This window comes from Daucus carota, chromosome 2, assembly GCF_001625215.2.
Source record: "Daucus carota subsp. sativus chromosome 2, DH1 v3.0, whole genome shotgun sequence".
Taxonomy (NCBI): Eukaryota; Viridiplantae; Streptophyta; class Magnoliopsida; order Apiales; family Apiaceae; genus Daucus; species Daucus carota.
Genome location: NC_030382.2, coordinates 49,803,506 through 49,817,124, shown reverse-complemented (window position 1 = coordinate 49,817,124; position 13,619 = coordinate 49,803,506). Strand labels below are relative to the sequence as shown.

Genomic DNA, 13,619 nt, shown 5'->3' with positions numbered 1-13,619 from the left:
AGAATAATATGGATATAATAGAAAAGATCATACAAATATCTAAAATTGTATTCCTAAGTGATTAAAATAATAGTAATTTTAAAATCTATGAAATCTTGATAATTATATTATATATAATTCTAAGAAATTATAAAAGTAGAAATTTTTAATAATCAAATATTGTTATGAGTCATTTCAAATTAATTCATAATTATCGGCAGACAAAAAATAGAACAAGCATCACTAGATATAATACTAAAAAAGATTATATGAATATTTACGATTGGATTCCTACAAGTAATATATTATATTTTAATTTAAACAATTTTAATTTTAATTTCTACTGATGCTAAGTATCGAAAAGATAATATCCGACGGAACAGAGTTACCTTCACCAACAAAAGTATACTTAACCGAAGAACTACCCCTTACGTTTAAATGATATGACCTTTAATATCAGAAAAAATAACCCATCAATTGGACCTCGTTAAAACCAGCAAGAGTAAAACTCTATGGGAAAAAGAACTCAAGGGAAAAAAAATTGCTCTACAAAACAAAATTACATTTTTAACAAAGAAATTACAAGAAAAACTTGTATCTTCTGATAATTATGCGAAACCCCTGCTATCATCGATCTTTATAGCTACAATGACTTATACACTCATGTCCTCTTTCCATCTGCTATCTCCAAAATTCTGTAGAGTGCAATTAACACCTTCAATTAAGGCACAATTAGCGCTTCCTTTCTGAAACCACAGATCCCATTCTAATCCGGAATAGCTGCCGTCACCGCCATCCACTGCGGCCACCACCGCTTCCTTATCCTCTGCACACGACTACATCGTCATATTTTGAGTCAGTTGTATTCATATGGAGCTCATAACATCCTTAAGCCTTTGGACGTTCTCTGGGGAGGGAATAATCCCAGGGCCGTCATTCTCAAACACCTCCTTGCAAGTATCATATAAAAGTTGCACCGGGAAGCACTTTTTCAGATCATTCTTTTCCTTACTTTTTCTCTGGCTGCCTGATGTCTTCTTTGCACCCATCGATGTTCTCGAATTAAGAAAAAGATAGATTGCTCCTGGACCACTGAGTTGAGTTAGAAACAAGCGAGACCAATGAGTGAGATCATAAGCAGCAACAGCGCTATACTTGTGCCCCAACCAAGACCTGATTTCTGATTGAAAGAAAACCAGTAGTGCATTAAAGACGAGGTACATATATCAAAAACAGATTCTGAACTAGTCATATAGTCCACCTTCTTTCTTTAACATGTGCTATAATTTAAAACATATGTAATTATGCAAGCATTGTTAAACTATAAAACCAATTATGAGTAAGATTTAATTCATCGCAAGTCTAAATAAAATTTTAACATAACATAAATACATGCATATTTTTCTATGATGCATTGGTTCTAAATTTGAAGCAATCTCTGGAAAGTAGCCAAGTAGGACTAATTTTACTTGGCTGTTTTTGTGAAGTGTAAACAATAATGCACATCCTAAAAAGGGGAATACAAATTTGCACCTTATCATTTGATATAATTTCATCTGTATCAGGAAGGCCTGCTCTTGTAAATCAATAAATAGAAGCCGGATCCAAATTTAGTATCCATGCGAATTTAAATACTTCCCTGCACAAGACGAGAAAAAATAAGGAACCATTAATATATATATATATATATATTCGTTAAAACTGTTGAAGAACATCTATGTTTAGTAAGTAGAATGTGTATGTTCTGCAAGTTAAACAAATGTTCTGCAAACTAAACATATTTCATAGAATAAAACATTTTGTAATAAACATGCAAAAATTATATGATATTCAAGATTTTAAATGAAATAATGATCTATGTTCTAACATGACTTGAAAAATTATACGTTTTGCAATATTTTTATGCAATATTTTACTTGCAGAACATAAGAGGTCTCCGTGGTCTCCATATATATATATATAAGAAGGTAAAAGGTATTTTTAGGCAAGCTTTCATGGGTGTTGTGAAAGAGGGCCGAACTACCCTTCCAAGATTCTGGACGACCAACAAAAGAACACGATAAAAGAATATTTTATAGAAGATTTGACGCTGATAATATACATATTCATATCGAAGCCAATCCAATGAGCATGCAAAACCATAACTGCAGAAGATCCACTCTCTAATGTACTAAATTATGTAAAGAATGCTACTAAAGTGCAGAATTACTTGGCACCTTGTAGCCCTATCATTCAGCATTGAACAGCAATATATCCTTGTAAAGACCAAACTAATCTGACTAAAAACTGACATGTTGGGAATGTGATTATAACAAAACTGAGAGAGCTGAACAGTAAGCGTAACATATATTTGTATTGGTTACTTATATGTCACACAAAGTAAAACACCAAAACATCGCCAGGACCATATCACAATATTAATCATTCGGTATACAATAATTTATCCAAAGATGCATTATAATGAGTCTTTATAGAGAGCAAAACTAGAAAGTCATTCTATTACTTTTTAGTAATTATATTAAGGGAGGCGTAATAAAGGAAACAGGAAATCTTTGATATCAAAGAAAGTCATTCTATTACTTTTTAGTAATTATATTAAGAGAGGAAACACATACATAACATATAAAATAGAACAAAACAAGAACACGTAGAGATCGTAATACAATGCCACCCCTGATATCTTCACGTTTATTTCAGCTTCCGACATGGTATTGGCAACAAGGTTATCGGACATTGAAACCGTTTTTCTTTAATTTTACTATTCAGATGTGACCTGCATTGCGAGAATTTTTAAATTGACCAAATATATATATACCCATGACCAAAAAGTTGCAGGGGAGATTGACATAGAGCTTGCTAGTAGTGACAGATAGTTGAAGGATTTGTTGTAATAATTTTAAAGTGTATGGATATCAATAAATATAATAAAATTACTTGGAGAATGAGTATTCATATATGGATCGTAATCTTTAATGATTTTGATTTTTAAATACATGTTCAGGTAATATTTTACGATTTACGGTGTTAGTTTATCAATATTCATTCAACTCGGTTTACATAGTCATAGATGATAAACCAAATAAAAGCATTTTACCGAACAAAACTATTGTACAAAAATTCTATACTCTCATATCCATACCCGGGAAAGCGTTGGAGCATAATCTTCATTGTTTACCAAGTTTCCAATAGCATCATCACACTTGCACAAGTAAAATGGTGATATAATTTATTATTACATATAAGATCAAATGGAAACACTATAAAATTAAATTACTTAGAATGCAATATTAAAAACAATAAAAAGTTCTACCACTAAAATAAACTTCTCAAATAGAATAAGAAAATTGTGTCATATTAATAGGCTCCCACTGCAAGAAAAACGAATAATTCCATAGACTTCTAAATGTATGATTAATTTCAACATTTGAACATTGAATATGAGTTTACGAACCACGAACATTAATCAGAACCAAAATTTGTTGTTTAATATTTCTGAAGAGCAAAAGGCATAAAATATAAAATATAAATAGAAAATGAAATAGATAATTGCCTAGAAATGATATATTAACAAAGTTTATGTTTTCACAAGTATTTAGATTATTTATATATTCTATAATTTTAGAATAGCTTTGATATATGCGGTCCTTCTTATAGCATAGAAATAAATCTTGAATGAAATTTCCACTAATCTAATGAACAGACTCAGATACCTCTCTTACCAGGGACGAGATCTGTATTTCACACCCATACGAGGATTGTCTCCTTGGTAGTATATTACAGGGGAATGGAGGCTGGCCTCCCTTGGTAGCCGAGAGGAGACTGCTTGAGGGCGCTAAGTAAATATTTTAAGTTGTATTTATAGGGTTTATTTAGGTTATTTTTGATTGGGCCTGGCCCAAAGTAGAGAATATTTTAAACACTTGCCACAAGTTATCTTCAATTAGGCTGGGCCCAAAAAGAGAAAAATAGAAAATATGTTATCAACACATACCTCAAGTTAATTGCAAAAACTAGAGGTGTGCTGCAATGGAGAAAACATGGCTGTGTAATAACAAGAGAACCCCATGGGTTGTGTCTTATACTCACAGTTTATTCACATAATTGTATGTATATGTGTAGACAAAACCAACTAAACCAAGCTAATTGCTGTATAATAACAAGAGAGCCACAAGTCACTATTCATTAAGGTTAATAGGTGGATAATGTGTCGCGTTTCTTTTGTTGTTAAACTAAAACCAATTATGAGTAGGTTAACTCCGTCACATTTAAATATGGTTCAACAAAGCATGCATTATTAAACTATAAAACCAATTAGGAGTAGGTTAACTCCATCACATGTCTACATACAATTTAACAAAACATATAACAGGTATCTGATGCATCAGTTTTAAATTTGCAGCAATCTCTGGAAAGTAGGACAGATTAAGTTTAGCTGATTTTGTAAACAATATTGCACAACCTAAGAGGGAGAATACAAATTTGTACCTTATGATTGACATAATTCTCCTGGAAGAAGTCTGGCCGGATCTAAATATAGTAACCGAGCGAATTCCTCTACTTCTATGCACAAGGAGAGAACAAATAAGGAACAATGGTATATATTATGCTAGCTTTCATGACTGTTGAGAAGGAGGGCCGCTTTTACCCTTTCCAGGTTCTGGACAACAGAGAAAAGAGCAAGCTATATAAAAGAAGATATTACATAACATTTGAAGTTGATAAGATACAGATCAATACTGAAGCCACTCCAATGAGCATGCAAAGCAATAGATGCAGAAATCTCCCACGATGATGTATAAAATAGATACTAAAGTGAACTATCAAATATACTAAATTACGAAAAAAAAAATTGCTACTGATGTGCTAATTATACTATCACTTTGTAGCCGTAGCATTAAGCATTGAACAATTCATCCTTGTTGACCAAACCCATCCGAATAAAATTGACATGTTGGGAACAAAACTTAAAGCAGAGAGCAAAACAGTAACATACTGTTCAGAGCATGTAGCATTTTAGTATTGGTTACTTACATGGCACACAAAAACGAAACACCAGAACATCATCAAAAACATTTCAACATATTAGTTGTTTCAGTATATGTCAATTTATCTAAGAAGATGCCATATTGCGATTCTTTAAAAGAGCAAAACCTAGAAACACTTCAGAGAACAAAATAGTGGAGGTGAACTTGTTTGTTCTTGCGTTCAGGCCGCAGGGTCAGCGCCATGCGTGCGACAATGACACGGTCAGGATAGTTTAGATAAATGTGGGAAGTGAGTAAATAAAGAGACGCAACTGCGTGAAAGCTCAACTTAACTTTACTGCGCAATGCACATACAGTTTCACACAAAACAGAAAGGCACGTACTTGCACATAGTTTTTATGGGTGAACTTCATACATAAGCACAGTTCTCTCAAGAATGCCAATAGTTTCACTTCAAAATCCATCCAAATAAAAATTACAAGCGTACACACAATGAAATTTGTGCTCATCCGTAGAATCATTATCTATTATTATAGTAATTTAAATCACACACATCCATTTTTTTCCCCTAAACAAGGCTTAAAACTTTTGACCTCCCGTAAATGGAGTGAGGGAGATAACAGTAGAGCAATGAATATAAATTACAATTTAAACAAGCATGACAACTGGTGTTAAAATATCTCCATGAAACATATGAAGAATGGAAACTTATCTCCAAACCGCAATTAACACATCTAAACTAGAGATTTAACCTCCCATAAATGGAGTGAGGGAGATAATAGTAGAGAAATGAATATAAAATACAATTTAAACAAGCATGACAACTGGTGTTAAATTATCTCCATGAAACATATGAAGAATGGAAACTTATCTCCAAACCACAGTTAACACATTTAAACTACAGACAACACTTGCAGAAGATTTTATTCTTGTTTTTTTACTCTATAACTCATCTAATCCACGCATCTTTAAATTCTTAGTACTATTTGTTTTACCTTTGATGCATCTAAACAACATGTCTAATATTTGTTTCCTTAGCTTTTCAGGCAACACATTTGTTGTATGCATTACTAATTAAGTAACAACTAACAAGGCATGATTCACCTGCACTACGAATGTGATACAAAGAGCCACCTAAACAAAATATGACTTTCTGCAATGTTTTGCATTTACTCTCTACAAAACATGTTGGGCATTTTATGTGCAAATAAATATTTTGGCAATACTTTTTCTGTTTTAGTACTAACCGTATATACAAAAAACACATATTTTATGTTTTACTTAAATATAAGATTTACATTATTATTATTATCATAATATTTTCCATACAATTAGATAAAAATTAGGAAGGCCCCATTATTCGATCACCTCAATCTTGCCTAATTGAGGACATGAGACAAAGGCAATCGCCTCGTCCAAAGGAGGAGACATTGCCTCGCCCTCCGATTAAAAGCGCCTTCGGTAACGCCGGTTGTCACTTTCTTTCTTTTTTGGCAAACTACTCTTATGTTTCACTCACAAGTAAATAAAGTTTTCAAACCATCTCGTCCTTATAAGAGTGAATTTGTTGAACATTCCATCAAAAGAAAACCAAAGTTATTCCCAAAGGCTTGGTGATTTGTCTTTGGTTTGACGTTAGATCTAGGATTTCAAAAGTTAGACATGCACAAAATCATACTTGCATACATTGTGTGTGTGTGTACACACACGTATATATATGTATCGTATATTAGTTTCCATACCTGAATGATATACTAATTATTAAAGACTAAACCACTCATAAGGACCCCTGTCAATCACGGGTACTGAGATATTGCCATTCAGCTCCCAACAGAAGTTTCTACAGTATTGTCCCACGAATAAATTGAAAATGATAAAAACACCATCAACACGGTGTAAAAAAGAAGTATATAATACTGTAGTCAGATAAAAATAAAGCAACACAGTACTTTTGGGTATGAATGATTTCTTGTTTAGAAGACCTATAAAGTTAACAGCCGAACCTATCAATCTCTTTCATCTTCACCAGATCCAGATCACTATCAGCAGCGTCACCCTTAACTTTGAAGCTCTCATCTTCACTGCCGAATAGCTTCAATGAATCTGCAGTTGAACCGCCATGGTTTGCAACATCAGAAGCATGCATCGCCTAAGAAAATGTCAATCAACAATTCTTAGAGACTTCGAATTATGCATGAAATCTATCCAGTAACAAACTACATAATACACTACTGGGAAGAAGTGCAAGAAATAACCAACAATATCAAACTAGCATCAGGTGGCTGACCTCCTCATGGTTCTCAATGACTTTTTTTGAACCAGATGCTTCAGATGAAGAAATAGCACTACTTGAAGCAGTTTTCTTTTTCTCCTTCCCCTTGTAACCATTCCTCTTCTTCTTCAAACCCTTGGAACCTGCCATTTTAATGGAACTAAATGTTGATGTTTGAATCATGAAAAGGAAAAGCACCTTACATCTTTAAAACTACAATGAGCAACTGCAGGGTATGGAGCAACTATAAAGAAACTGAAAACTGCCATCAAACCTTATAAAATGTTTCACTTAAGTATCATTAGAAAGATACCCATTAGACAACCACACCATAAAGCACTATAAGAATGTCCCATTAGTTTATGTTACAAAGAAAGAACACGCTTGTATATATTCCATATCATTTTACAATGTGTTAAGTACTTTAACAAGGTAGAAACGTTTCAGCTTTTTCGTTACTTAAGATTGACAAGGCAGCTACAAGCTAGGAAATGTGTCCAGAAAGTTGAACGTGCCGTCCTACCCATTTAAAGAACATGACTTAGACATGAAAGTTTTTTAGTTCCCGACTACAGAAGAGAAGACGTAGTAATATATTAAAACTGTAGGCATTTTAAAGTGTGTAAAACAAACTTTAACATATAGAGGAGACATGACTAATATATTAAAATTGAGCTAATTAGTAATCCTGGTTGTGATACATTACTTTTCCGATAGGATGTCATTTACTCATGTCTCACCATCTGAACAATTACATGGCACCAATGGTTTTTTACATGAACTTATCTGCCATTACGTTTTGTGTTTTCTTATGGCAAGAAGAAGAGGGTGCACAAATAACAGAGATAGAGTACTTAGAGTCCTCCAAAACGCAAATTCTTCGTCCCCTTCTTGAAATAGAAAAAGGAGCAGAAGAATAGCTAATGTAAAATACGTGAACGATTCTGAAATCATGTATATTTAAGCCAGTATAAGGCACACATACATAAATGAGGGAGCGAAAAGATGATGATACCTTTATCTTCCCCATTGATAAAAGAAATAAGGTCATCAATTGAACGATCTTCGTGTTTCTGAGCCTCCACTTCTGCCTCCGCTTTCTATCAAAAATAAATAAATAATGTATATATAATAATAAAGTATGGTCCAAAATAGATATTAGAATATTTATTCAAGTTGTTAATAAAATGAATATGGTAATTACATGGAGAAGATGATGCAAAGTTTTACCTTAACGTTATGCACCTCTTCAAGCTCTTTCGTCCGTTTAGCCAGCAATTTCTTTGAAAGCCTGATACGTATGCCACCGGTTTGATTCTTGTGAGGCTCCAGCTCTTCTCCCTGTATCAGTTGACAAAGTCAAACATATAAAAAGAAGGGGGCAACATCAGACTACCACCAAGAAAGAGGCACTGAACATGGTGGCTGCAAGTAAAAAAACAAACCTCTGCACACTTCTCGAAATAGTTCAAGAAATCTTGCTTTACTTTTGGAGAATTCTTATCAATGTTTTCAGCAAGACCATCACAGATCAAATCAACTAGCTCTTCCACTTGGAGACACTTTGCAGCATGACCCAACTTGCAAAGAGTGGGTGTGTCCTTTTTAATAAATTCATCAACAAACAAGTCGAACTCCTGTTCAAAGAACCAACACAAATAAATTTTAAATTGCGAGTCTTTGGTAAAATAACTCAACAAGGCAACGCTTCCCCAAATCCCAGCACATAAACCTCAGTTTAATTGCTGCTATCCTAAATCCAAAATAATTTACTGACAATCTGAAGCTTAGACTTGATTTGTCAACCTTTTGAAAAAATGTGGAAAGACAAATTTTCTATGATAAGAATTTGAAGCAAGCTCTATAAATGATTTGTGTTCATAAAATAGAAAAGGAATGTTAATAGTGAATTACTGAGCACAAAGTTGAACAAATTCCCCGCAATAATTGTCACATTTAATTCCTTAAAATGAAAAGGAGTCTTAGTCCATCCCCGAAGCCCATGATAAGAAGAACAAACAAGCAAACAAGCATCTAACCTCCTCGGAGCGATCAGGATCCTCGTAATATCGCAGGTAATCATGTATCAACTCTAATGCAAACGACGCAACCTTGGGAGGTACACAAATGGGGTTGCCCCTTGAATACCCAATTCCAGCATTCAATTTGAGACATATCATAGGGGAGTACCAGGCAAGGTCATATTCAAATTCTACAATGTCACCGCTGGTAGTTTGAAGCCATATAGAGGACTCCGTAGCCTGAAAGATACGTAACAAGACGAACAAACTAGTATACTAATTGGCTAATAAACCCAAAATTGATCATATAGCTTGAGAAACAAAACAATGCACGTAGTTCATCACAATCCACAAAATTAAGGCAATACACATGTCAAAATCGGAAATATGAACAAATCAATTAACTAACAGATTCAGGATTTATCAGAGATTTTTCCAATAAATCGAGAATTTTTATTCAAACTAATCAGTTAATCGCTAAAATAATTTCTTAAAACTGATCCGGGATTTTTAAATAAATCGGATTTTCCGGACTCTAACTAGAGCATCATCGTAAACATAGATAAACTATTGATCATCATTTTGTATGGTTTATATAAACAAAAAGAACACGAATCAGAAGAATACAGTAGAACTTAGTAACTTACAGAGCATAAACATGGTTGAGAAATTCAAAACTCTCTTCTTCTTTAGTTTTACGAGAACAGTAAGCAAGTGAAGCGGGTCAATGTATATTAACCCGACCCGTATATAGTCCAAAGATTGAGTCAGGACGTTCGGTGAGTCGGCCCATTTATTTTTGGGTCAGTACTTGACTAACTTTTGACCCAACTAGAACTTAGATATTGTCAAGTTCAATTTTTTTCACTCTGAGTTTTAAATAAATATTTTCCAATTTTAAAAAATCAAAATAAAAATATATTTAATTAAAAATTGAATAAATTATATTAAGTGTGTATAATAATCATAAATGTGAACACCAAAATATGCAAAATTCAATTTTTTTGGATAAGTAATTAAATAAAACATACATGAATATGTATAAAATTTAAAGTGGATTATAAATTTTTTTTATTCGGGCTCAAAAATTAATCATTTAAAAAAATAATTATATACTTTCTTCGTCACTCTATTGTTTATTACTTTATCCTTATCTTTTGAGGCGGGGGCTTGGCCCTCGCTTTAAGACTCTTATGAAATGTAAATTCCTAAATTATTTTAGAAAAATTTTGTTAAAATTTTAATATTTAAATATTTACAAAAAGATAATAAAAAAAAGTTATTAAATTATATTTATATGCATCTTATAAAAAACTGTAAAAAAATAAAAGGTACGGAAAAATATATTAACAAGATAAATGGAAATAAACAGATTTTAAATATTTTTTTGAAAATATTAAAGGAACGAAAAGCACAAAAAAAATATTGACAAGATAAATGGACATAAACAGATTTTGAATAATTTTCTAGAAATATTTAACAATTAAAGGATATTATCAAAATTAATTAATTACCTCATTGCTTCTCGATTCTCTTTCCATTCGTGACAACAAGGATTTGGTAACAGGGATGGACATGCTTGACCTGCGTGCATTCAACAAACCAAATTCAGTTGTCAAATATATGTACTATTTTATTTAGATTTTCACTGAAATGTTATTTTAAATATTTATTGGGCATGTTATATTCATTAAAAATTATATTATAATTTCAATAAAATAAAATATAACTCCACTCTAAAAACAAATACATAAATAAATTATCTATTTCCAAAAAAAGACGTAAATATGTAATTTTTCTTAAAACAAGTAACTTAGTTTTTAAATAAAAAATTCTGCAAACAAAAAAATAAACAACCAATTACACATATAAACTAAAAATATTATCTAAATACGAATTTTTAAATTCTTATTTTCTTCGGGTGCGTCAAACATACATGCGTGTATTGAACTTTTTTCTACAAAAGACTTGATGTAAAATGAGTAATGATACATATTCAGATTCAATCTCAATTTTTTTTCCAACAAATATAATAGGCACATCACTTTTTAGCGTGAGTAAAATCAATCATACAATATGACAATAGATTTTGGAAATGTTTTTAACATTTTCCTAAAAAAACGTGAAGATTTAGGATCTTAGATTTACCAAACACGAAGATCAAAAAGATTTACCAAAAACGACGATTCCGTTTATTCGGATACCAAAATTAAACTATCAAATCATGAAGTTGGCAAACATTCTAGTCAATTAAATTTATATACTGTTTGTAAATGACGACGATCCCGATGACAATAATCATTGACAAATACATCTCGATGCAAATGAAACTAACAAATAATAAGATTATAACATGATGTTATGCACTTACGATGACGACTCTGCGAGTAATACAAAACCAACAAAAAATAAGATCGTACTTTGTGTTCCGCGGAGATCTCAGAAACACCGAGATCTATTTAAAAGACCGAGAGTGTAATAAAAATAATTGAAAAGGTATCAAAATATTTTCCCCGGATACGATGATAAAAAAAATATAAAGATATTTTGCATATATTTATGAGAATTGATTTTGCATTATTTATCAATAATCAGTAATATGAGCTGGATTCCATGGAGTGATCATCATTCATCAATCATAAATATTTAGTTTGATTATAAATACTCCCTTCATCCCAAATTATATGAGCTCGTTGATTTCGGGCACGCACTTTAAAATTCATTGACCGCATAGCTATATTACTTATTTTTAAAATTTTATTTTCCCAAATAAAAATTTAAATATGAAATTTTCACTTACAAAAAAAATTAAAAAAATAAATTTCGGAACTAGACGATCAATGCACCTTAAGTTGTGTGCCCAAAATCAAATAGCTCATCTAATTTGGAATGGTGGGAGTAATATTTTTTGATTATCCATGTAATGGTGGACCCATCTTCATTTACCATCACACCAATCAAAATCATTTATTCACACATTTTGGTAGTTAGTGTGTGCCAATGGGCACACACCGGACAAAACCAAAAATAAATATCAATTAACTGTTAACACATTTGAACATTAACAATTATTAAGAAGGTTGTTTTGCTTTTAAATTACATCGTATAGCACAATAGTCTCCTGTTTATAAAGTAATTGTTCTATTTTTAGATTACAACAATTATGGTGTATAAGTCTACATCGAAATAAATCCAGAATAAATATATTTGTTAAACGACTCAATTTATTATTAAATCTAGTTAATTAATTATATAATAATTATTAGTTAGTACATATACATGATTTTCAATTTAAAGTGAAATTTAACTGGCGAAAAGTAAAATTAGATTATTTATAACTAACTAAAAATATAAGTCATCGAGAAATATAATTAAATTATAATATGATCTTCAAAATTCTTATGAATCTTTTTAAGTTTACACATTAAAGTAAACGAAGAACCCCAGTTCCAAATACGGGGAAGGAAGTTCACACCGACCCGTCTGATCCCGATCCGATCCGATTCCCACACCGAAGGTTTTAGGGATTTGACAATGTTTTTGGGTACGAGGATGAGAATACTTTGAAAAATGATCGGGGATGAGGCCGGGTAAGATTTTTCTTATGTCCTTGGCCTGATCCGATTACCCGTGAACTCACATTTATATACTCATATATATTATATATACACATATAAGTGTGTGTTATTTACGAATTTGTTGGCTTTTTATGTAATTTTATTATATTTTTATGTGTTGCAAATAACTTCGACAACATGTTTAAGACTTTTTAAAATAATTGATGAGGGGCGTCGATATTAGGACTACAAACATGTGTGTTGGTTTTTGCCGTGATTTGAGGATTATTTGGTGTTTACTATTTTATGTTATTTTATGTTTTTTATTTTTTCTGAAAGATAAAACACTTAAGCGTTTTTAAATTTATCCGAGCATAAAATTTAGTGAGATTACAATGCCTGACTTCCCGGGGACCGAATCCCGATTAGGTTGAATATGGGGGGATCAAAGATAGTCCCGAATTTAGGATCAGACCGGGGAAGGAGATGAGTTTAAATTTGAGATACAGTAGAAACTCTTTAAATTAATACTCGGTAAATTAATAAACTCTCTAAAATAATAAATCTGTTCGGTCCCGACTTGGGCCAATGTAAAAAATTGAAAAACTCGATAAAATAATAAGATAATAATTTTTTGGGAGATCCCTTTATAATTTTCAGTCCCAAGAAAATCATAAATTAATAATTTATAGAAACTGAAAAATATATATTACACTCTATTGAAATATGATTCAATAGTTGTCTGTTTTCCTTTTAGATTTCGCGACACCCTTTGGATGAGAAGCCTAGGGATGGCAAAATTTTC

General features: G+C 31.9%; 1 protein-coding gene across 3 annotated transcripts; it reads right to left on the bottom strand.

The window, feature by feature from the left end:
• Window positions 1–407: 407 nt before the first annotated feature.
• On the bottom strand, window positions 408–9,990 carry LOC108205771 (SKP1-like protein 20). Of its 3 annotated transcripts, XM_017375835.2 has the most exons (11): window positions 9,905–9,990; window positions 9,276–9,497; window positions 8,682–8,873; window positions 8,467–8,577; window positions 8,252–8,336; window positions 7,252–7,379; window positions 6,968–7,113; window positions 4,465–4,636; window positions 3,119–3,178; window positions 1,513–1,618; window positions 408–1,159 (listed from the first exon to the last, which is right to left on the bottom strand). In XM_017375835.2, exons 2-8 carry the CDS (start codon window positions 9,414–9,416, stop codon window positions 4,621–4,623), a joined length of 819 nt encoding a protein of 272 aa, XP_017231324.1. In that variant the 5' UTR covers window positions 9,417–9,497; window positions 9,905–9,990; the 3' UTR covers window positions 408–1,159; window positions 1,513–1,618; window positions 3,119–3,178; window positions 4,465–4,620. The 3 variants fall into 3 exon arrangements, with proteins under 3 accessions (XP_017231324.1, XP_017231325.1, XP_017231326.1); XM_017375836.2 differs by lacking the exon at window positions 3,119–3,178; XM_017375837.2 differs by lacking the exons at window positions 408–1,159; window positions 1,513–1,618; window positions 3,119–3,178; window positions 4,465–4,636 and having other exon boundaries at window positions 6,761–7,067.
• Between the last annotated feature and the right edge of the window lie 3,629 nt (window positions 9,991–13,619).